At 35.8% G+C, this 25,855-nt stretch overlaps 1 protein-coding gene across 3 annotated transcripts; it reads left to right on the forward strand.

The window, feature by feature from the left end:
- The first annotated feature begins 2,116 nt into the window (after nucleotides 1-2,116).
- On the forward strand, nucleotides 2,117-23,835 carry LOC128217131 (nucleolar protein dao-5-like). 3 transcript variants are annotated; one of them, XM_052924042.1, is made up of 8 exons: nucleotides 2,117-2,170; nucleotides 3,794-3,946; nucleotides 4,316-4,419; nucleotides 5,739-5,858; nucleotides 6,742-6,874; nucleotides 11,846-13,045; nucleotides 13,614-13,721; nucleotides 14,954-23,835. In XM_052924042.1, exons 2-8 carry the CDS (start codon nucleotides 3,856-3,858, stop codon nucleotides 16,264-16,266), a joined length of 3,069 nt encoding a protein of 1,022 aa, XP_052780002.1. In that variant the 5' UTR covers nucleotides 2,117-2,170; nucleotides 3,794-3,855; the 3' UTR covers nucleotides 16,267-23,835. The 3 variants fall into 3 exon arrangements, with proteins under 3 accessions (XP_052780002.1, XP_052780004.1, XP_052780003.1); XM_052924044.1 differs by lacking the exon at nucleotides 2,117-2,170 and adding an exon at nucleotides 2,205-2,222; XM_052924043.1 differs by lacking the exon at nucleotides 2,117-2,170 and adding an exon at nucleotides 3,029-3,110.
- The last annotated feature ends 2,020 nt before the right edge of the window (nucleotides 23,836-25,855 follow it).

Consider the following 25,855-nt stretch of genomic DNA (forward strand, 5'->3'; position numbering starts at 1 on the left):
ACGTCGAAATAGTTAGGGTGCTGGTTTGATGGACCTATACCAAGTTCTACGTCTCCATTCCTAGCGATTGTTTTTCGATTATTGATGGAAACTGTGTGTTTTCAGCTAACTGTCACCACGACGTTGAACTTTGATCCACTGACCTCAAAGCGAAATGGTTCATCTGCTGGTCATGACCAATCTAGCTGTCCCTGGGCCATAGCGCTCTTCAGATCTTGATCGGAAACCGAGATTCAGCTTAAGGTCACCACTAACTTTGATCCACTGAAGTTAAAATTAATGTGATTGGATCATCCGCTGGCCATGAACAATCATTCTGCCAAGTCCCTGAGCCAAAGCCTAATTTAAACCGGTTTTCAGCTGATGGTCATCACGCCCTTGACCTTTGACCCACTGACCAAAATCGAAAGAGTTCATATCGAGGGGTGAATGCGAAAAGGTTCTAAGTGACATTAAATAAAGAAGCAGATAGAACCTTTTCGCTTTCACCCCTCGATATCATTGTCATGACCTTTCTACATACCTAGAAAATAAAAGATCCCTAAGCCTCATAACACTGTTATTTTCATAAACTATGTATATTGTAAGCTAACATATATGAATTTGAAAAAGGTGGTAGGACAGTTATACGGCCATGCGAATTGCATTACTGGGTTACGTACAGTTCCTACATTATATCATTCATACTGTTATAGTTAATGAATTGTCATTAAATTTACATATTTATTAAAAATTGAGGTTATATGCATCGTGTCCGCATAGGTTCGTAAACCAAGCTGTAAAAAAATGGTACATGTATATAGGACATAATGCAGACAGAGTGACATAGACAGGGCATGCTTTTTTATGAGAGGTTTAATGAGTATAAGCTTTTACATCAAAAGGTATGGAAATGAAATTAAAATCTAGTTTATCACAAGACACAAACTGAAAATGAAGACCAATCTTGATGCTACAGTCACCCTTCATGAACCAGATGCTCAAGTCGGACGAGTATTCGACGTAGCATGTGTTATGTTAGCGCAAAATTATTCCGACTTCTTATGGAACGTAACAATCTTTCATTTTTGTACTACATCTCACGGGTAACAGCTTCCTTTGAGACGTTGTTTTTACTTTATTGTTCGGTTTCATAAAAATCACATTCTGAGTCTTTTTAAACTGAGTTCTGAATTAGAAGCAATACCATTCTTATTTTATTATTGAAACAGAACGTACGTAGCGATGGGGCTTGCTTTGTAAGGTGTTTCTGTGTGTTTCATTTTAGCGGTGGGGTCTGAATTTCAAGATTTACCTGTTGGCATAAACATTATGAAAAATATATTTTTGGAAATAATAGTTAAAGTTACAACTGATATGTCACGTGACCTGATATGATATATGTAACATTACAATTGCTACTTTTCAAAACATGTTAAGAATCATTTCAAGATGTATTTCGTATTAAATAACGGTACCCATTACCTTTCTTCTTTTAAATGCGAAATTGCGACGAAAACTTCTTGCAAAAATAACCCCAATTATTTATACCAAAATAAAATATTTTGAAAATTTAAGTCAGTGAGAAAGTAAGTACGGACGTACATACGAATAAATAAATAAATAAATAAATAAATAAATAAATAAATAAATAAATAAATAAATAAATAAATAAATAAATAAATAAATAAATAAATAAATTGTTATATAATGGTAAAATACTTGAATAAATTTAAGAATACAATGCCAATCCTAATTATCACTTTCAAATATAAGGCTTATGACATATTTTGTTTGTGAGTAATGACAGCTAGTATTACGTTTGCCTTGTGGTTCTTTTGAGGTATGCCGTGAGAATTGGGTTAGTGCCCTATATATATTACCACCAAATCCATAAACATATTTATCTTTTCATCATGCATTTTTTTCTTAAAACTGCTCACCAATTCATACTTTATCTATTGACATGATCACATCACATACAACTTTTTCTGTTCCTTATTTGTTGAGTTTCTGAAAAATTTGATTTTCCATAAAAGGAGTGGTACATGCCTTATTAAATATGTCATTTATGTTTATGGACTAGATACTTACCTTGTCAGGTAATCAATCTAAAAATAGATCAAAACTGTCATGGCGTCAACAACGGAAGCGAAAGAATGAACAGTTGTGGAATGTTTTGATAGATATGGTAATTGTTTATGGCCTTTGAATTATAATTAAACCATTTTTACCTAGCCCAGGTACATTTACACCTGTGTACAGGTGTAACATATTGTTTTCTTCTTACACATATGCACAATTAACAACTTATCTTGTTAATTATTGTACGACACTTCGACAGTAAACACTAAATTATGTATTTTCGTGTTTTTACATCGTTTGTCTATGCTGTATGGGGGTTTCATTACACACATGTACATGTATTATTTTTACGTAAATGTATGTACATTGTATATTTTAAATAGATGCAATCATGGATCTATAATTTATAAACCAGGTTTAAACAGTAAACCTGTCCGTGATGCAATTAATTATCTGCTAATTGGCTGAATTACTTGTCTGGTAACACAAAATTGGACTCACTTAATAAACACGGCTTAATGTTATTATTAAACATGTTTATGACAATAAAGAAATATATATATGTCTGTTTCAGTCATATTATGTCAAGGAATTGTTTTTATTTTGGTTTGTAAGAGTATTAATCTGGTTTTATCCAGAATTTTGTAAAAAATGAATAGTCTTTCAATGCTTCAGCCTCATGTCAAAATGGCCCTGTACCAAAAATAAATAAGGCACACTATAAAATCAAAGAAAATACCTACCTTACTGTCTACCTGTGTACTAAGCTAAATCCTTCATTTCAAATGTTTTTTGTTTAATGTTTGTTTTAATATTTGTGAACTGGGTTTGACTTTGATAGGATAAGCTGTGTGTGTGCGTGCGTGCGTGCATGCGTGTGTGTGTCTTTAACTTAGTGGTAATGATTGTCTTTGATATTTTATGGTTAGTTTTGTTAGGGAGAAGAAGACAGAGAAGGACTTTATTGGACTTTAAAAACTACCTGAACAGGGCTCTGGATATCCGAATATCTATGGCAAAGATCGGAGATGTTTATGATGTAAAAGGTTAATTTCGGATTTAATCATTACCATTTTTAAACAAAATAATGTAAAAAAGTAAGAATGATGGGTAATAGTTTGCTTCTAAAGGTTGATGAAACCAACATGTGTCAAAGACAATTATTAGAATTAGAGGTAAATCTGACCCAGCCTTTCTGGTACTGGGCCTTTCTTGTAGTCTGGCCTTTTGGAATGTGGCCATCTTTTGACCAGCATTTGTCTTTTTCAACTACTGCTTGCAATGGCAATAAACCCATAAATGTTCTGACTTTTATACAGTACTTGATACCTTTATAATATACATGTGTTGATATAAATGTGTGCTCTTCATGGAATGTGTTCGCTTTTCCTACTGTGTTCATGATACAGAGTAAATGCAAGAAAAAATGTGGTCAATTCATGAATGGGTGGTTCCTAATTATACATGTTTAGGCATTTATGCAATTTATAGCCAGTAAGAAAAAACAGGTCATTGGAAATCAGGGCATTCATGGGCCATATTTATAGGGTTATAAACACACTAAACTAGTAATATTACCAAATATGTCTAAAGTTTCTAAGTTTTTAGTCCACAAATAGATTTTATATTTTACACTCATTTAAATATCCTGTATTTAAGATTTTATTATTCCATCAAACATATAAAATTCATAGCTTATAAATTTAATATTTAAATATTTGTTTTACAGAAAAAGGAAGTCCCTGTCATGTAGAGACAGAGTGGAGACATACAATGTAGCTTGCTTAATAAATGGTCAGCAACAACATGGGAAGGACGGAGTTGTTGGTAATGGTGGTTGCCATGGCAACTCTTCCATTGGTCATAAGTCAAAAGACAGAATGTAAGTTTCCTCTCTTAGATATATATATAAGAAACATCATAAAAAATAAGTATTTAGTGTATAAAAATCCAACTAATGATTCAGTTCATTTCAAACAGAACAAGAATGGAATTATTTGAACTATTTTGTGAATATTAATTTAAAAATGTGACTTATACAGTCATCATATTTAGACTTTTGAATGAACAAGCCCATACTCTTACACTAGTTAGTGCTTGGCATCAGCATTTTTAACAGGCCCTGCTTTATAAAATCCAGAATTTGAGCAAGCTGGTAAAGCATTGTGAAATTAGGCTCATGCTAATTTCAACTTTTGCTAAAAGTAATAAATTGCATGATCTAAAACAATTATTAATTTATTTTTTTCAGATTTCATGGATAACAGGGATGATTGTGGAAAAATCGGCGCTTATACGATATCAGACTCCCAGAAAGTCACATTGCACGCAAAAACAGAGGGAGGATCTGGGCAGGTAACAATATTTCTAAGCATTAGTATAACAAAAGTAGATTACAGGACTTCACACAAAATCCATTTGCAGCTGTTATGATATAATCAAATATAAAACATTTCTGAAAATTTTGAAACACATTTCAAAGACATAAAATAAATCTTATAAGCATGGTCATAAAAATATATTGATTAAAAATGCTACTTAAAACAAACTCTGCTCCAGCCACAGGATTCGAACCTGGGTAATCTAGGTCAGTATTCACGGATCACATCCATTACACCACTGAAGACATTTTATTAGCGAGTTTTATGTAACAATCAATTTTTAAAATTTGGTTATAATTTGTCAACATTGAAATAGAAGTTGTCAACATTTGAATGTTTAGCATTGCTTGAACATACTTGAGAACCAAACTTTCATTTTTATACCACCGGAAAGATATATCTGGAGCAGGGCTTCTTAAAACAGACAATTTGCCAGTCTTGACCGATTTTGACATCAACGGACAAATTTAAGTAACAGAAAATGGTTAAGTAAAAGTTCTGAAATTTGTTATTTTTTTGATATTTTCGTTTCAAATAAAAAATTATAATACGCAACCCCGGTTTGTCAAAGTGTTGTATGAAATATTGATATGTTACTCTGCAAATAATTTTGGTTGTTACTTCACTGGTTGTAATGCACCAGTCAATTGCAATCACGCACCCCCCCCCCCCCCCCCAGGTCCGGGGGTATACCGGGGAAAAGGGCCCTGTATTTACCTTCCAGGCACAGGCATCTGAATCATTGTTTGTCTTCTTTTGTATATCAAAGACACTAAATATCTTCAGATGTGTTGTTTATCTCATTGTATGTACCCAAAATGGTTTTAAACAATATTTTAGTGACAAACAATGATTCAGATGCCTGTGCTTCCAGGTGGCCCCGCAGTTCCGGGTGCATGCGGTGGTTTTGTCTTTGCGTCAAAAATAGCAGGGAATGAGCCTTATCTGGGGTGGGGAGCATTTTGAACCAGCAGTTCATTCCCGTCAAAGTCCCCGCTATTTCCCGGACCTGGTGGGCGGGGGGGCTGTGGTTACAATTGACTGTTGCATAAGTATTGACACTCCAGATTGCTTCAAAATTGAAGCCTGGATAGCCCTCTAAAGGTTTTCTAAAAAGCCTTTTTTTTTGTGTGGCTATATGGGGGCAAGGCCCCCTTTAAATTCCCCACTGGAGACCTTGAGCTTCTCCCAAACCCCTCGCTTTCAGCCCTTCAGCTGCCAGGTCAATAACATCCTTGAATATGCATATATACATTTTTATACATTTGATATTGGATTCCTTCTGAATTTCAGGTTGGGTGCAGTTTAAACTTCATGGCTGCCCAAACAGATTCGAAACTGTCAGTAGAGTTTTCCAGTATCGTTATAAGCGACTGCTCCGTTAGTCTTCAGATTTCTGGCGGTGCATCATTGGTATGGGATTTATGAATCTTTGTCCAGCTTTAGGCTGGTCTGGTTTAATGAGGACAAAAAGTCGAGAATTTGTCATAGCATAAGTGTTATTGCAATTAGGATTGCCATTTGCCATAGTGCAAAAACTGTAACCTTGGGTCTAAAAAAATACATTTGGTTCAGGTTACCCGACCCTTCCTACGAAACAGGGGCTGATCCTACCGTTCTATAGTCAGTATATTTAAATATTTTTTAAAGTGTGTTTTCTTAATATGAAGTTTAAAACCTTTAAAGCTTTATACAGAATATTACTTAAACGCCATTCTCCAATGATGAAAATAACGTTCTTACATAAAACCTAATAGAAGCCTACCTGTTTTTGAAAAGAATGTAACCCTAACCAAATTTTTTTTTTTGGCCTTGTCTATGTCTTTAATGCAGTTCAAGATTATAAATGAAACTTATAGGAGTAATGCCCCTTGTTCAGACATAATTTTTCTTAAATTTTTAGTTTGCATTCACACTGTGGGGCTGTAGTTCAAAAATTAATTTGAGGTCTTATTGTGAGAATTCATAAGTGAACACTAAATGTAATCTGCAGTCTTCTGACTGAGCAATTGTCAAGGTATTGTCATAGTTACTTGTTTTTATATTATAATTTAATGTTTGTAATATCTTGAAAACTCATGCATAATGATAATGTACCTGTCAATACTTTGCCCACCGGGGTCAGTGGATGGGGGTGTAGGGTTTGAAGGTATTAGACAATGGGACATTCCCAATACATCAGGTTTTCACATACCCAATTAAACCGTTGCACTGGAAAAAGATTTGGCTGGAATTTCGATACCAGGAACTCCCTTAATGGGAATTTTTATATCAAAAAAATCTTGTTTTATTTCAGAAATCATACACATGTGGTGCTGGATATCCTAGTACATATTACACCCTCGGGAGAACACTCGGCATCACCTTATATGTGCCCTCTCCTGACAAACAAAACTTTGATTTCACGCTTTTGGTCGTGCCCATTCCAAGTAAGTTCTAATAAATGTAATATCCCTAATTATTAGCTCTGTAATCTAAGGATAGATATATATTAATATTTGTGAAAAGGTTGTAACTAAAAATGACATTATTGATGTACGAATCACGTTCTAGATAAATTATCAATTTAGCTTATCTCTTTATGGAAAAAGTTGAGGTACTGTCATTGCATTGGTGTTGTTGTCAGCGTCGTCGTCGTGATTTTTTTTTACCTTGGACTTAACTGAAAAAACGTTCAAAATAACTGAAACATGGTACCGTACATATAATGCTAGACACTCTTTGTTTTTTTGCTACTACACAGAAGGTCAGATTGTTTGCGATCAGTTACAATGTGCAAGTATAAACAAGCTCACATACACACACACATTTTAATAGATTTTTTATAGAAGCAGTAAAACTTTCTTTAAAAGATTTTAAGTAAGTTTCCAAATCCGATGATTTGTTGTCTGCTCTACCATAATGTAAAAGTTAACCGTTGCACTTTGTTCACTTTTTTTTTAACTTTTAACAAGTGATTCATACAAGCCAAAAATGATAGAATTGTATTTTTCAACACAAGATAAAAAATACCATACATCAGTATGTTTTAATTAAGAAATTTTGGGCCGATAATTCCCCTCCATAATTTCAAATATTTTAACCTTTGAAAAAATGATTGCTGGTCAAGTTTAAATAACAAAATAAATATTATCAGGGCTATTTTTAATTCCGTTAGCGAGGCCGAATTCGAGGCCGAAATTCGGCTACTTCCTGTGTGAAAGATTCTATTTTCCCCAATTTATAGACATTTCCCAAAAAATATTAACAATTTTTTTTTTAGTTATTTTGGCGTTTTTTGTTAATAATGAAATGTTTGTTTTTGCTTATTATGCCCCCCTTCGAAGAAGAGGGGTATATTGCTTTGCACAGGCATGTCGGTCGGTCGGTCCTTCGGTAGACCAAAGCTTGTCCGAGTGATAACTGAAAAATTCCTGGACGTATGGTCATCAAACTTCACATGAAGGTTGGGCCTGGCCAGTAGATGACCCCTATTGATTTTGGGGGTCATCGGGTCAAAGGTCAAGGTCACAGTGACCTTTAATGGTAAAATAATTTTAAAGCTTGTCCGAGTGATAACTCAACAATGCCTGCACCCATGGCCCTCAAACTTGACATGGAGGTTGGGCCTGACCAGTAGATGACCCCTATTGTTTTTGGGGGTCATCAGGCTAAAGGTCAAGGTCACAGTGACCTTGAATGGTAGAAGGTTGTCCGAGTGATAACGTGACAATGCAAGCACCCATAGCCCTCAAACTTGACTTTGAGGTTGGGCCTGACCAGTAGCTGACCCTTATTGTTTTTTGGGCTCAATGGGTCAAAGGTCAAGGTCACAGTGACCTTGAATGGTAAAAGGTTGTTCGAGTGATAACTCAACAATGCCTGCACCCATGGCCCTCAAACTTGACTTGGAGGTTGGGCCTGACCAGTAGATGACCCCTATTGTTTTTGGGGGTCATTGGGCCAAAGGTCAAGGTCACAGTGACATTGAATGGTAAAAGGTTGTCCGATTGATAACTCAACAATGCCTGCACCCATGGCCCTCAAACTTGACTTGGAGAATTGGCCTGACCAGGAGATGACCCCTATGGTTTTTGGGGGTCATTTGGTCAAAGGTCAAGGTCACAGTGACCTGGAATGATAAAAGGTTGTCCGAGTGATAACTTGACAATGCCTGCACCCATGGCCCTCAAACTTGACTTGGAGGTTGGGCCTGGCCAGAAGATGGTCCCTATTAATTTTAGGGGTCATTAGGCCAAAGGTCAAGGTCACAGTGACCTTGAATGATAAAAGGTTGTCCAAGTGATAACTCAACAATGCCTGCACCCATGGCCCTCAAACTTGACATGGAGGTTGGGCCTGACCAGTAGATGACCCCTATTGATTTTAGGGGTCAAAGGTCAAGGTCACAGTGACCTTGAAAGCAAACTCGACAATTCTTGGACCTCATTCAATTGTCCATATAATCCTGACAACATGGCGCTCAGGGGGGGGGGGGGGCATAATGTTTGACAAACATCTCTTGTTATAAATGTGTTCTTTTTTAATTGTATGTCAGTATTTCATTATTTTTGATAAATGAACATGAGAAGAGTTTTCATGAAAAACTGAGATTTTTTCCCAATTTTGAGCATTAGGGTGTTAAAAAATTCATGAAATGAAAAGGCCAGACCTCTTCTAATTTTTTTCTGAAAAAAACCTGATTATTGCAACTACATTGTGTACTGTGATTTTATACATAATTGTATGTATATTTCATCAATTTGCATAATCATACATGCCATATCCCCCGGCAGGGGGAAAAATCCCACTCATCCCCTGGTCCCCTGCCGGGGGATCCATATCCCCTGTATTTTATTTTTTTATGCCCCCCTTCGAAGAAGAGGGGTATATTGCTTTGCACAGGCATGTCGGTATGTCAGTCGGTCGGTCCGTCGGTAGACCAAAGCTTGTCCGAGTGATAACTCAACAATTCCTGGACCTATGGTCATCAAACTTGACATGAAGGTAGGGCCTGACCAGTAGATGACCCCTATTGATTTTAGGGCTCATCGGGTCAAAGGTCAAGGTCACAGTGACCTTTAATGGTAAAATAATTTTAAAGCTTGTCCGAGTGATAACTCAACAATGCCTAGACCTATGGTCATCAAACTTGATATGGAAGTTGGGCCTGACCAGTAGATGACCCTTATTGTTTTTGGGGGTCATTGGGCAAAAGGTCAAGGTCACAGTGACCTTGAATGGTAAAAGGATGTCCGAGTGATAACTCGACAATGCCTGCACCCTTGGCCCTCATTCTTGACTTGGAGGTTGGGCCTGACCAGTAGCTGACCCCTATTGTTTTTGGGGCTCATCGGGTCAAAGATCAAGGTCATAGTGACATTGAATGGTAAAAGGTTGTCCAAGTGATAACTCAACAATGCCTGCACCCATGGCCCTCATAATTGACTTGGAGGTTGGGCCTGACCAGTAGATGAACCCTATTGTTTTTGGGGGTCATCGGGCCAAAGGTCAAGGTCACAGTGACCTTGAATGGTAAAAGGTTGACCATGCGATAACTCGACAATGCCTACACCCATGGCCCTCAAACTTGACTTGGAGGTTGGGCCTGACCAGTAGATGACCCCTATTGATTTTGGGGGTCATCGGGCCAAAGGTCAAGGTCACAGTGACCTTGAATGGTAAAAGGTTGTCCGTGTCATTACTCGACAATGCCTGCACCTATGGCCCTCAAACTTGACTTGGAGGTTGGGCCTGACCAGTAGATGACCCCTATTGTTTTTGGGGGTCATCGGGCTAAAGGTCAAGGTCACAGTGACCTTGAATGGTAATAGGTTGTCCGTGTCATTACTCGACAATGCCTGCACCTATGGCCCTCAAACTTGACTTGGAGGTTGGGCCTGACCAGTAGATGACCCCTATTGTTTTTGGGGGTCATCGGGCCAAAGGTCAAGGTCACAGTGACCTTGAATGGTAAAAGGTTGTCTGAGTGATAACTCGACAATGCCTGCACCCACGGCCATCAAACTTGAATTGGAGGTTGGGCCTGACCAGTAGATGGCCCCTATTGATTTTAGGGGTCATTGGGCCAAAGGTCAAGGTTACAGTGACTTTGAATGATTAAAGGTTGCCCGAGTGATAACTCAACAATGCCTTCACCCATGGCCCTCAAACTTGACTTGGAGGTTGGACCTGACCAGTAGATGACCCCTATTGATTTTAGGGGTCAGAGGTCAAGGTCACAGTAACCTTGAAAGCAAACTCGACAATTCCTGGACCTATGGTCATCAAACTTGACATGAAGGTTGGGCCTGACCAGTAGATGACCCCTCTTGACTTTGGGGGTCATCAGGCCAAGGTCAAGGTCACAGTAACCTTTAACGCAAAAAAGTTAACAAATCTTCTCCCATTGATATCTCAACAATGCCTGAATCTATGATCATCAAACTTGACATGTAAGTTGGGCCTGACCAGGAGATGACCCTTATTGATTTTAGGAGTCATTGGGTCAAAGGTCAGGTTCACAGTGACCTTGAATGCGAAAATGTTTCAAGTGATAATTGGACAATGCCTGCACCCATGGCCCTCAAACTTGATTTGGAGTTGTGTCTTACCTGTAGATGACCCCTTATGATTTAAGGGGTCATTGGATCAAAGGTCAAGGTTACAGTGACCTTGAACGAAAAATGCTTGTCTGTGTGATAACTTGTCAATGCCTGCACCCATGGCCCTCAAACTTAACATTTAGATTTTTGGTGACCAGCTGATGACTACTATGGATTTTGAGGTCATAGAGTCAAAGGTCATGGTCATAACACACTCTATCCTCAAACTTTGAATGGTCATAATCTTAAAACTGCCTCAACGGCATACAATGTTAGCGACAAATCAGCTGTCATTTCAGTCCATGCATATTTCATTCAATTGTCCATATAATCCTGACAACATGGCGCTCAGGGGGGGCATAATGTTTGACAAACATCTCTTGTTTAAACTAGCTCAAGGTTGACAGTGGAAAGCATCCATAATATTATGAGTGTGAAATTCCATGAAGGACCATGATGACCAAGTTCAAAAATTATTATAATTAGAGTGTGTTTCTGTATTTATTCTTATATCATAAATGTAGATATTGTGCAAAATTTCGCTGCGTAAAAATCCACTAGTATAATATGAAAATCCTGGAATTCAGACCAAAATCCCCTGGGAAGCCTCTCAGAAATATGGCAAGTATGCATAATCAACATGCAAAATCCCCCTTTTTAGCAAAAATTATGCTTAATTCCCCTTTCTCAGGCCCCAGTACCATGTAGTAAGATAGCGCTGAAACTGATACAATTGATTCCTAATCTCACAAAGAACTTATAAAATACTACTTTTACTTCCATTCATTAAATTATCCTTTTTATCTGCTATTTCAGAAGACAGATATCCAGCACCAAGTGATTCAAATCCTGCTGCAGTGGGGCTTGTTATCGGGATTGTGGGCGGCGTGTTTGGCCTAATCTTCATTGTCAGTTGTGTGGGGATATGTTGCTTCCGAAAATATCGAGCCAGGGGGTCGGCAAGAAGCCCTTTTAATCATGATAAACCTAGAATCGATGAGAATAACAGTGTGAGTGTGGGTTATACAAATGAGAGCATGAACGGGTCTCCGTATGCGAAAAAGAAATTGCTGTCTCAATCAGACAGCAGTGGCGATGATAAGCTAGATCTTCAGAGACCTCGGACATTGAATTTGAGGGGCAATAATAATAAATCAAGGGGTGATAATTTTGATAACAGAACGAAAGGTGATAATAATAGAAATGGACTCGGGCGGACAACTTATGTTCCCCCACCTGCTCCACCTCCTCCCCCGCCAAACTATTCAGGCGGATCTAGTGATGATAATAGTCAGGATGTTTTTGGTTCACAAGAACGGGGCATCGACGTCGTTACTCGGCCTAAAAATGACATGCTTGGTGCTTTGAAGAATAACCCAAAATTCAGAAATTCATTTAAGTCAAATGAAAAAGACGCCAACGAAAGAGCCCAAAGAATTTCATCATCTTCTTCATTGGAACGGTTTGGGCCAGCCCCTAGCCCCCCAGGTGATGGCTCAAATCGCCCGTCACTTCCACCAGTTCCAAAATCTCCAAAGGGGAAAAAATCTAAGCATGCAGGAATCAATCGAGCACCAAGACCTACGTCTCTATCAGAAAATGAAGTTAAGAAACTTGAAAAAGGTTTTCCTAGAGATGGGCAGGATCCTGATATAAGGGTTTTGCGAGATGATCATAGCACATCATCGTCAAGTGAAGTCGTCGCAATTAACGTAAAAGCCGATCAGAAACGGAAAGCCGATACAGTACATGCCTTAAAGCCAGATAGGGGAAACAGAGGCAAAAAGAAGCAGACAAAATCGGTTTCAAGTGCTTTAGATCCTGAACCAAAACCTAGCCCAAGAATGCCGCGAGATCGCGTGCAGTCTACTGACGATGAGCTAGGCCGGCCTAGAGGTCAAGTAGAAAGGTTAATGGCGCAGGAAAGGGATTTGGGTTTGCCATTTGAGAAAATGGGCTCAGGGCGATACAGTAAAGGGAAGGGGCGGAAATCACCAAGGCCAGGCAAAGGTTCAGGTAAGCAAAGATGAATGATTGCTCTACCAGGGCTTTAACTAATGAGTTATAGGAGGCTGCTGCACCCTGTTTTGGGAAGTACACCTCTGCCCTCTTGGAGACCAGCTTGTGCACCCTTCTGACTTCATATGATTAAATGCTTTAGAGAAAGTTCTGATTTAAACCCTGCCCTTTTATAACTCCTAGGTCACACCCTAGATAACAGGATGGCATGCGAGACATGATCATTGAACGATTATTTATATTGTACAGTCAATGAGACTAAGACATGGAAGTATTTATTTAAAAGTATCCATTTTAGTGACATTGGAAAAAAAACACCAGAAAGTTTTATAACATTGGTATAAACATTGTATGTACAGAATTGTCAGTTTTGTTAATTTTGGATATATAGGAAGACATATGAGAGTGTAACCATATGTGCATATCCCTGAATTTCCATAAAACTTATTAAATAAATCAATGCAGTGAAAAATGAAAATATCTTCCTCAAAATTCCATTCTAGAATACATCAAGGTTTCCACCAATTTTTAATCTTGTGTGTATTATATTGAATGTTATCTCCAGGTCGTGGATTTAGCCACAGGCGTGGACGAAGCGCTGATCGACTGGATTCAAGGCCCACAACTCCAACTAGTGCCTTTGGCTCCATGGAAGACCTGGACTCCATTCCTCGTACGTAATTTAACTACATATAAAATCATATAATGATGTAGAGAGGATTTTATAAATGAGATATAATTGATATCTCACTGTTACCAAACAGTGAAATAACATTTTGATATCATTCACTGTCTTTGAAAACTTGGCCCATTTTTTAGGGATTTCATAGGTTGTGTCTATGCTGTTATACTTCTAGTCAATTAAAATCTGGAAGGTGTGTCACATATATTGCATTATTGCTTTCATACCAAAGGTCAAGGTCTGGACTTAAAGGTCAATGGAATCTCCAGCTAGGCCTAAGAATTGAACATCAGCCCTTGATGTGCCCCATTTTAAGCCTCATTCAATGCACATCTAAAGTACCCTTTCTAACCTAGCACTCCGCCCATTTCAAATCCTGGCTGGAGCACAGTTAAATTCTAGTGATAATATTAGTTAAAAATGACCTTGCAGCCTTCTTTGATGCCTTCTTTGATATATTTTTATTTCATTTTTGTGACGTAATCTTGCATTCTAACAGGATGCAGCTCAACTGTTTATACAAGTATTATTGATACAGTCCAAGATAACAATGAAGTTTATATTTAAATTGAATAGGAACTAAACTATCAAGCTTACTATTTTGACTAGTGATTGGTAATTGGAATGGATTTCCAACATAGATTCATTGGAGATCCAATCTGATCAATTATGCAAAAATCCTCATTAATCGGATGCTGCATTGTTTATCATTACATATACTAAATTGTTTGTATTTTACTGAAAACTCGAGTATGAATTCTTGTTTTTTGGTATTAACAAAGCGCTGAAAAACACATTAACAAGTAGTTCTATCTCTGTAATCCAGAGAACTTAAGGTCTATAAACAGGTGGGAAACAATCGCCACAAGCATCTTAAAAAACTCATACAAAATAGGCAAGTGAACTATACCTGTCCTGGTCAGTGGTCTCCTAAACTCCAGTGTTGAAGATTATAAGGTAGAATATTTACCGGCAGAAGACATTTGTACAGCTTGTTGTTGATTTTGTTAAAATAATAAAGAGAAAAAAACATCAATTATGCAATGTCGAATCGTCATTAGACATCATATAGCATTTGGATTGCCAATATAATGGGTTATAGGCAATCATTTGCCTTTCACTAATTTTTACCGCCTAAAGAAGCTTATAGTTATTCTTACTAGAGTATTAAGATATTCTTTAGTGCCATCATACCTAACAATTGACATTTTCTCATTGTACAGGACTGCAGAGGTACGGGTCCAAGAATTCACTGTATTCATCAAGGTCATCTTTATACGACCGCCGGCGTCGGCGGAAAAATTCAACAGGGTCTTATGTCTCATACAGGGATGATATATCCGTTGGAAGGTATTCTGATTCCGATGAAGATTTTGACGGCTATGAAAAACCGCTCTCTCGCAAGGATCGCGAAAGATTGTATAGATCAGAGAACGACCTTGGGCGACGGCCGAAAGAAGCTGGGACACAAACATTACGTGAAACTGCTACACAAACCGGCGAAGGTGTAGCAGTGGTGGTCCAGAATAAAATGCTTGTGAAAAAGAAGAAGCCATCTAAAAGTGTAAGTTCATCAGGAACACAGACTGTTAAAAAATCAAAGTCAAAATCGATCGATAACCTAGCTGAAGAAAAAGGTTACCACTCTGATAAGGAAAAGAAAAGAAAAAACAAACGTTCAAAGAGCATGAACTCCCTAGAAAATGCTGTTGATGAGACTGACTCAAGCGAGAAAAAGGAAAAACCGAAAGTTAGGCCAAAACCTCGACCCAGAAAGTCAACAAGTGCAGACACCATGTTAGAAGAAAAAAAGATTGCTTCTCAGGAAAATCTAGCAGCAGATCCAAATGCTAATCCGTACTACCCAGGGTCTGAGGGCTTTGTACCTCAACAGCCTTATTATCCATCCCAGGGATACCAGGGAATGCCTCCTCCAGCTGGTTACCCGGGGCAAGCGGGAAATTTCCCGGGTCAGGCGGGAAATTATCCAATTCAGCCTGGAAATTTCCCAGGTCAACAAGGTGTTCCAATGCAGGGTCAATATCCACAATATCCCGGGCAAGCAAATTCAGGCTATCCCAATTTCCAGCCAAATCAACCGCAACAACAAGCCCACAATGGACTACTTTCTAATGTGCCTGCTGCTCAGGTTCCTAAGCAAAGGAACAAATCAAATTGGGAGATGTTGTGTGAAATAACAGACTCTCATCGCGAACGAGATGACATTACTGAAACTGGTTCTGTGGCTAGTTCAGTCTTTACGAACAATCCTGCGAGTTTGCCAAACTATGGCAACCCTCCAACCTATCAACAGTTCCACAACTATCCGCCGCCTCCTAAGCATATGTTGCATAGCAATAGTGTTCCAGATTATGAAAATGCTGCATACAGGGCCCTGAATTATGAAAATGCTGATGTCAGGGCCCAGAATGGAATTATTCATACATCCTCATCTTGGGACGCACTAAAAGCAGCAACCAATCCGAAAGCAGGGAAACTTGATGGAAAACAGCAAAGTTCAGAAAGCGAAGTGTAGATTGTTGTGTGTAAATAACTTGTATGATAAGTTGTTGATCTCCACCGTTTTATGATTATATATAAAAAAAATACTTCCAATGATTGTAGATACTGCAGGTTAAATTAGTGTAAATGGCGTAATTATGGCTATGGTTATTTTTCTAGCTAGTCTGTTAGCCGAAGGAAAAAATATTTTATGTTTTGTCATATGCATTGGTGCAGTTGTCATCAGCGTGTAAAATCTTGACCATAACTCAAAAACCATTCATGATATTCATGTTAAACTGGTTAATATAAGGCCCATAACTCTGGCTTTCATTTTTTTTTAAGTAATGATCTTTTTTTTTTAATGAAAAATAATGGAATGTTTGGCATTGACTCAGGAGCGATTTTTGTCACCATTATTTATGATACATTCATGTTGCAAATTAAAACTAAATTAAATTTATATGTAAGATATATATTTCATAAACCTAATATCTTTATGATGGCAATCATTAAACCGCTGTTTGTAATTAAATGTTAACAAATCAATGTTGTTAACTTTCAAATCTTTATTAATTTTAAAAATTTCATTGAAACATTCATAAACTGCAGTACTAAACTTACACATAATTGACAAATACACATAACAGTTTCAGCTCTGCTGGTTTTATTTCAGTATAATATATAAGCATATCATTACATATTTCATTGTTTCATATTTTCACATAAGTTAACAAAAATTCTGTTAAAAACATTTTTTATTTAACAAAGTATGAAAAATCAGCGCATTCACTGAATAGTGGCAGGCAGAGCGAGGCTTTCCGTTCGCGTCATCTTTATTCATAACATCATGGCATTATTATTCCCAAAATTATTTTGTCAAATAAAAACAGGATATAATGTACAGTAATTTATTCAAATTATTCTATACTTTAATATCATAGAATTTTATTTGAAGTGAATATTTTTGCGGTTTTTTTATGTAATGTCTACAAGTGCATTTTAATTGTGCTATTTTTCATTTTATTATGTTTATAATGTCAAATTGTATTTAAATGTACATGTATTGTTTTTTCTGTTTATGATGTGTTGTGATATGAAGCTAAGAATGTAAGTGTGAACAGAATAGTTTTTAGTTTGTATATATTGTAGATTTAATGTTTTATTTTCACTTTTTGATTTATACAGTGTTTTTCTTTTACTAAAACTTTGGGCCCTTTCTTCACAAAAATTGGACTCAAATTTAATTTGTAATCCTAAAAAAATATGAACTCTTTACAAATCAGGTATGTTTAAATGCAGTCTTATTATAACTCTTAAAATTCCTTAAAGTGATGATCTTTAAGGGGTCCTCACTTTCTTTCTTTGTTTGAAATATACTACAGTTAATTAACTTATTAATTTTATGCATTTTATCACTATTTTTTCAATTCCAATGCTTTGGTCATAAAAACCAATATACTGTATTACTAGAAATATTTCAAACTTATGCAAGGTGTAGAGCTCAGATTTAAGTTGAAGTTTACATGACTACTGATGATAAATTTTAGCATAGATGCTCTTGCATACCATGGAAAATGAATACTTAAGATCGGTTAACTGTTTGTCTAAAACAAGAAATATTTTTGTTGTTCAATTTATAACCAGAATTTCAAATTTTTACAAGCTTTCTCAATTTTGAGATTTTATACCATCTTATAAAAATATTTTTACATGTAGAGGCATTTATGATGATTTTCATGTCATTAATCAGAATTTTAAAGATTTAAAACATAATTATATTAATTATATCACTCTCAACTTTTGAGATTTTTTACATTCTTTGAAATACTAAACAATACATGTATGAAAATTGTATTAATATTTTTTAAGCAGATTCAATAATTTTTGTAATACTTATCCAACAGATTTAAATTTTAATTATAAATGTACTTCTTTTAGTTATAGCCTATTTCATAGCAAGATGTCTTTTGACAGATCAACCTGAATATGCACTAATCTGTAATGGTGAAAGGTATTATTTAATAACTGGTTTAGCGACTTGACAACTTTTTAGTGGTCGACATTTTCTTGTGTAACTTAGTAATCCACTAACACTGTTAATATATATTGCTTTACCTGGTTTAAATTAGTAACAACTGACTGATGATTTACTGAAGTAAATGTGTTTGAAAACTTGAAGAGAAATATTTTCTTCTTATTGGACAAAATAAAATTTTAACCACTAAATATGAGATGAACATTCCATGTTTTATTGTTAATATTTGGCAGCATTTTTACATCTATCCTTTTACATCAAAACATGTATGTCATTTTCTGGTTAGAAATAAATGTTTATTATTTATGTCACATAATTGTTAAGGCCACACAAAATTGATGTGTTCATCGGATATAATTATATATACCACACATTGTTTTCAGAAAATGCAAAAAACATACATTTTTTTTCTCAAGCGAGTGCTCCTATTTGTTACCAAAAAGACTTGTCAAAAAAAAGGCTCTAAGTTTTTCGCACACGAGCTTCAATTTCTCACACACAAGCTTCAATGTTTCATAGCCAAAGTTCGGCAAACAAACATTTAATTGACGTGGCCTTTACACATTAATACATTTTCAGGCATAGCCCATTCATCATCAATTAAACAAAATGTTTTGAATATTTTATTGAAGTCTGAACATTAGGGCTATGTCTGAAATAGTGTATTGTGTATAGTTAATTGTGTTATAATGATGCCGTGACTTAGCTGCCTTCCCTCTGGGGAATTATGAAAGAGATAGATTACTTATTTAGTTCGCGACTTGTGTAAAGATTTACTTGCCTAGCTTGTGAGTTGTGACCTATGTTATTGATGTTTATTCTACAAGATAATAATTAATTTGTACAGTTTTGCTTTCCACTCTTTATGTCATATGCTCTGTTCTCAACTAATTTATTAAGTTTTACTCTGATTTAAACCTAGCTCAATGAAGTTACATTCCATAGGAATTCCAAGAAATACAATTTGAAAGAGATGAATTTGCTCAGAAATTACATAGAAACTCAACTATTTTTTCATTGTACAAATTCATTTCATTGTAGATTTCCTTTTCAATCAGGGGAAGGCTTTCAACAGGGTTGCAAGTTTTTTGTCATTTAAAACATTTATATCATCACTACCATTATCGTCACTACCATTATCGTCACTACCATTACCGTAACATTTAAAACTATTGACATAATTGAAGGCCTTTGTAACAGCCACATCACTTTGATTAAGACATTTGCTGATGGAATTTAATGTATTTCACCAATTTAATTGCACATTAAGAATATCACTCTGATGACCTAAATTGATTACATACAAACAATGTTACCCACAAAAAATGTTGTTAGTTCATGCGTTAAAATATACGTTTTTCATCTGTTCATTTGAACATGTTTTCAAGGTTGTTAAAGGATATGTTATAATTTGTCTGATACAGTCATTTCCACATTTTTAAAGACATTTTATCTACATGCGCTAGAAAAAACTCCCAATTTTTATTCAAAACCGCATTGACATTTTCCTTTGCCATTGATGTGCCTTTTCAGGGTGAATCGACAAGTATCAGAACCATTGTGTGGAATTGGATAATTATCTTGTCCATTTTTTCAAAGAAAGTTGTAGATGTATTGTATAAGTTTTGGCTTTGTTATCATCAGCATTGTCGTTGTTAACAGTGTTAGCCCTATTCTCAGCGTTGATGTTGTGCAAAATTTTAAACCTTGGCCATAACCCAAAAAAAAAAACATATAAGGTATTCAAATAAAACTGTGTATACGTTGCTAATAATAATTTACACTTGTACGACAAGGCCCTTTACTCTGGTTTAAATCATTGTTGAGTTGTGCCCCTTGTTCGACTGTTAAACACAATAACAGACGAGCATTGGCGCTCTTGTTATTTGGTGGTTTCTTGTTTGGTTTGGTGTTTTGTTTCTCAATTTGGTTGTCAGTCTTATGTGTGCCCTATATGGTTCATCAATACAGATTTATACTTGCATATTAAGTTATCTAACTTGAATTTGAGGTATGTGCAATATTTCATTTGACTGTCAGTGAGTTATAAAGGTTCTTAAACTATCAGTGGCCATCTTATTAACGAGTGTATGACCAAATATTGTTGTAAGTTACAGATTGCTTTGATCAGCCAATAAGGTTGTATTCTAAGTCAGTTAGATAACCTGAAGTAATATCTTAATGATTAAGAAGGGCCCGATCGCTACGCACGCTCACTCCGCCCATTTTCAACCAATTACTACATAGTAGCAATAATTCAGAATGTGAACAGTAAGATGATGTTGTAATGTGTAGATTGTGCTAGTGTGTACATGCAATATAGTATACAACTACTGCATCAAAAAATATGTTGGAGAAATACTGTACCTGGCATTGAGCCGAATGTTCAGAAAATTGTTATAGTTAACGATGTGATTAACAATATTGTTGTTAATTTTTATACATGAACTATTTGATGATGTGCTCAAATATTTAAATATAAACAAGTACAGCTAAAAATGTGGTCTCAAGTCTAATGTTAGAAATAAAGCAGATCAGAAGTGAACTGATTAAACTTCCAGAGCAGTAACGATTTGAAAGTTAACTACGCTGATGTTAACAATATTGTTAACTTTAACAAAGTTCTGAACAATCGGCTCATATTGGGTTTAATCTTCAAAATCTTGTTATTTAGGTGTTAAAAAAAAATGTAAAATGTCGGAGTAGTTTATGATGATGCTTTTATGTGCCATATTTTATTTGTTTTAAGGTCATAATCATGATGGCGAAAAATTGTTTAGACGTAAAAAATATCTTTGTCTCAGGATTCATGCGCTAAATGTCGGATAATTTTACTTCTTTTTTCCATCGGGCATATTGTTTCTTGAGATTTTTGCGTTACCAAAACCTGTAAGTTAAATGCTAAGGAATATTGGTAAAAGCCCAATTATACACTTTAAAAATAAAATAATGACTGATAAAAAATATTTCTCAAGGCAATAAGAGGCCTCATGGATGTGGAAAAAGATCAGGTAGGCTGGGAAACCCAATACAAACATATATTTACTTTTGTACAAATGGAAATGGCTCAATTTTTTTCTATTTATATTTTAGTTTGTTTAAAACATCCTTTATGGACATAACAGTGTGCTTACAATTGTTTGTAGTTTAGACTGGTAAAATCTGTGTAATCTTATAGTATTTAAAGTTGCGCTCTCGAATATTTACTGTTTTGACAACTTATTTATTGTTTGTTATGGAATGAGTCAATTACTGCATAAAAACCTGAAAACAAATGATATATGACTGCTGACAAAAGATCAGATTGCAGTTTTTTTCATATTTCTGTTTGAAAACTCATGTATTATTGCTAAAAGTGTTACTAACGCTTTAAAAAAAATGCATAAAACATCAGTTTTTGAACATAAATACATGTATGAAGACCTGCAATTTGATTTTTCTCAGCAGTCTTATATCACTGGTTTCTATGCATTTTCGCAAAAAACTAGCTTGTTCCAAGACAACAAAATAAAAAAAGTTGTCATAACGTTCAATCTGTGAGAGATCAGCTTTAAGGTTGTGATATGCTTGAATGCTTGCCACTTCACAATCATTTTCTTTTTTGTAAAACTGCATTCTGTCTTTTTATTTTGTAAATACTGTTAATATTACTTTTGTATTAATAATTTACACACTAATGTTTTATTATACATATCAACTTTGATCATACATATCAGAGATCATACATTCTGATTTTTAATTGAGTATACATTTTTAATTTCGGTATTTATGTTAAAAGTTATATTTTGACTTAGTGCAACATGGTTGTAACTCAATATAGAAATTGAATGTGTTACAACACTATTTCGCTAAGCCTTCGATTTGCTCTTGAGCATGTTCAACTAAAAGTTCGGCATCCCTTATTTTTCGAAATTTTAAATTTCCTTAAAACAGGATTAAGCTAAGCTCACTAATTTTGATGTTCAAGTATATGGGTAGGATTTACATCTTGAGCAGTTTTTTTATGTTACATAGGGATTTTCTTTATAATAATCACAAAGTATTTTCCACATTCAAATCAAGCTCTTGAAATGTATTTTGGCTAATTGAAATAAGCTACTTAAGCCTAGATTGTCAAGCCTAAGCTGTCCAGTGATTTGGTCTGCAGATTTTACAGATTCAAAACCAATGTTTAAAATTCAGGTATTTTTTTTTCAAAAAGTAAGCCATTGTGATCTTAAAGCTGCACTCTCACAGATTTACCATTTTTACAACTTTTTTATTTTGGAAAGAGCAATTTATTTCGTAAATATCTGCAAATCAATGATATAAGATTGCTGGCAAAAAATCAGATCGTAGATTTTTATATTTCCGTTCGAAAATTAATGTTTTGTGGCCTAAACTGTTACTAACGGTTTAAGAAGAATGCATAAAACATCAAATTTTTTTAACTTAAATAAAAAAATCTGTGATTAATTTTTTGTCAGCAATCTTATATAACAGGTTTCCATGGATTTTCGCAAAAATTGGCTCATTCCAAGACAAAAAATAAAAAAGTTGCCAAAACGTTCAATCTGTGAGAGTGCAGCTTTAAAGGGGCTGTACTCCGCATGATAAAATAGCGGGGGGAAAGGAAAAAGGTCGAAAACAGACATAAACTTGGCATCGATGTGTACAATGCATTGAAACTTACTAACTAAAGTCCCACATAGTATACAATTTATTTAAGTTTAGCAGTTATTTCGTGTTTTTCCATTTAAAGATTACTGGGTATGTCTACCAGGGGGTGGGAGGTAAGATAGTTTAACCCTTGATAGATACAAAAACATGTTAGGGATAATTTTGCTCTTGTTTTAACTGAAAAAAATTGTTGCTAGGTAGCTGTCAATTGAAATATGTTTATATCTGTACATAAATGATATATTGCTTTTTATTCTATTGAAGCAATACCTTTTGCATGTATTAAGTTAACAACCATTTTCCTCCTTTTAAAGCAGAAATGAAACATCACAATATTTGAGTTGGAATTTGAGGAAACTGAAAAAAAAGGAAAGCAGTTTTCCTGGTTTATTTAAAATTTCATTATTTTAATAGTTTGGACATATACATAGTAGATTATAATAAATACAGTCGAACCCTTTTTGGCTCGAACATGCTTCGATTCTCTCATTGGATCGAAATGCATGTAAAGGACATATTTCTTTCTACTGAATGTAAGCATTCCGGCTTGACTCGAATTTCCTGAGGCTCGAGGCTTGACTCGAATTTCCTGAGGCTCGAGGTATTTTCGCTAATCCCTGGGAGTTCGAGCCAACCGGGTTCGACTGTATGATAATACATGAAAAATAGTTTTACGCAAATGCCTTGAGTTTACTCAAAATTAGTCATTCATTGCATAATTTGCACTAGCTTTATGTTATGTTTATTTGTCGAAACTTATTTTTTGTAGATTGTAAATTACTTGTGTAATGTAATAATCATGTCCTTTTTAAAAACTTCCTTTACATAAGTTTGGGAGACACCTTTTGTACTGAATCTTTAATTATACACTTGTATCTTTAGTGCAAATAAATATATCTAAATAAACACTACAAACATTATTTGTGTTTCTTTTGACAAAAATGTTTTTTATGTATTACATATTCAACTCAAGCTAATTTCTCCATTTTAAATGCGAACAATGTCAATATAAATCCCCCCCCCCAAAAAAAAACAAAAAAAAACAACATCAAAATGAAAAAAAAGGGGGAAGACATAAATGTTTTGTTTCTGCCCAGTCCGTTCGTCAATCAATTAATACGTGACACTTTGTTTCCGCTCAATTACGCTAGAACGCTTGGACCCAGACATTCGTACTTTGCATACAGGACGGTCATGGCGAAAAGATGACCCTTATTAATTTTGAGGTCAGTAGGTCAAAGGTCAAGGTGACCTTCAGGTGAAAAACGGTTTTTAATCAATAACTGAAGATCCTTTGGGTGCAGGCAATTCATATTTGGTATGCGAGCTGGTCACGCTTAGTAGATGACCCCTATTGATTTTGATATCAAAGGTCAAGGTCGCGATAACCTCCAGGCGAAAAAACAATATGTTGGCTGAGAACGTTAGCTGAATATGGTTTCCGCTCAATTACTAAAGAAAGCTTTCATCCAGAAACTTCATACTTGGTATGCCTGTTGGTGATGACTTGTAGATTACCCCTATTGATATTGAAAATCAGTAGGCCATGACTAGTAAATGACCTCTATTGATTTTGAGATAAGTTTATCAAGTCAAGGTCAAGGTCACGATAACTTTCAGGTGAAAAACGTTATGTAAGCTGTAACCTTAAGCTGAAAAATAGTTTCCTCAATAACTAAAGACCACTTTCACCCAGGAACTTTATACTTGGTATGCCTGTTGGTGATGACTTGTAGATTACCCCTATTGATATTGAAAATCAGTAGGCCATGGTCGCTATGACTTTAAGGCAAAAAAACGATATGTTGTCTAAGACCTTAAGCTGTAAATGGTTTCCGCTCGATTACTTCAAAAGGCTTGCATCCAGGAACTTCATACTTGGTATGCTTGTTGGTCATGACAAGTAGATGACCCCTATGTATTTTGAGGTAAGAAGGTCAAAGGTCAAGGTCGCGATGACTTTTAGATGAAAAACGATAGGTTGGCTGTGACCTTACGTTGAAATATGGTTTCCACTCAATGACTTATGAACACTTGCACGCAGGAATTTCATACTTTGTATGCCAGTCGGCCATGACTAGTAGATGACCCCTTTTGATGTTGAGATCAGCCAAACTTAAAGGTCACAGTTGGTACGTCTCCAGTCCATACGTACAAATTTCACATCGACCGTGTCCACATGATGGCGGAAGACAAACGCTTTTTCAAGAAGACAATTTCTAGTTTGCGGTTATGATTATGATCATATATAACGATCCATTGACAGTTTGCTCCAGATATGTTTGTTTTGGCCATTAAATTAGGTTCAAACTGTATGAATGCTTTCAATCTTACTGGGGCAACCAAACCACAACCTAACCACAACCAAACCATAACAACCAATCACGATGGAAGTGGGTGAGGTGAATGTTCTGTATCGCTTCGTCAAGGACACTGTTCAATTTCTAGCATGTGTATAAGTAAATAGCGCTGTAGATTATCCGCATGATAATTGCAGCACACGTGTTACCGTTCCGATATGGAAGATGATTTTTAGACGAAGACAAAGTAAACAATCTCCATACCGGCACATTTATTCATATCCAACAAATATGTGTCCGAAGCGGAGATGATTATTAATATAGCTAAGGGCGGATCCAGGATTCGCCGTTAGAGGGGGCGTACATTAGGGGCGTACCCTTTTTACTTGCGCCCTTCCTTGGAAACGAAACTTATTTGGTTTAGAGTGCTGGCAGGTGGGGGGGGGGGGCAGGAGTCCGGAGTCATCCCTCAAGAAAAATTTTACAGTTTCAAGTACGAAACGATGCATGTTGGGCGTATTTTATTACTTTTTTTCTTCTATATTGAAATAAAAAGTAAACTTGGACGATTCATTTTTGGAAGAGGGGGGGGGGGCTGGGTGCGCTCTGCTAGTGATATCTTATTA

This window comes from Mya arenaria, chromosome 14 (genome assembly GCF_026914265.1).
Source record: "Mya arenaria isolate MELC-2E11 chromosome 14, ASM2691426v1".
Classification (NCBI taxonomy): Eukaryota; Metazoa; Mollusca; class Bivalvia; order Myida; family Myidae; genus Mya; species Mya arenaria.

What these genes read in the sequence shown, in the direction of transcription:
- LOC128217131 (XM_052924042.1), top strand. Translation starts at nt 3,856, where the DNA reads ATGGTCAGCAACAACATGGGAAGGACGGAGTTGTTGGTAATGGTGGTT. An exon ending in TTTCTGGCGGTGCATCATTG is followed by an intron (nt 5,859 to 6,741) that starts GTATGGGATTTA and finishes GTTTTATTTCAG; the next exon opens with AAATCATACACATGTGGTGC. An exon ending in TTTGGTCGTGCCCATTCCAA is followed by an intron (nt 6,875 to 11,845) that starts GTAAGTTCTAAT and finishes CTGCTATTTCAG; the next exon opens with AAGACAGATATCCAGCACCA.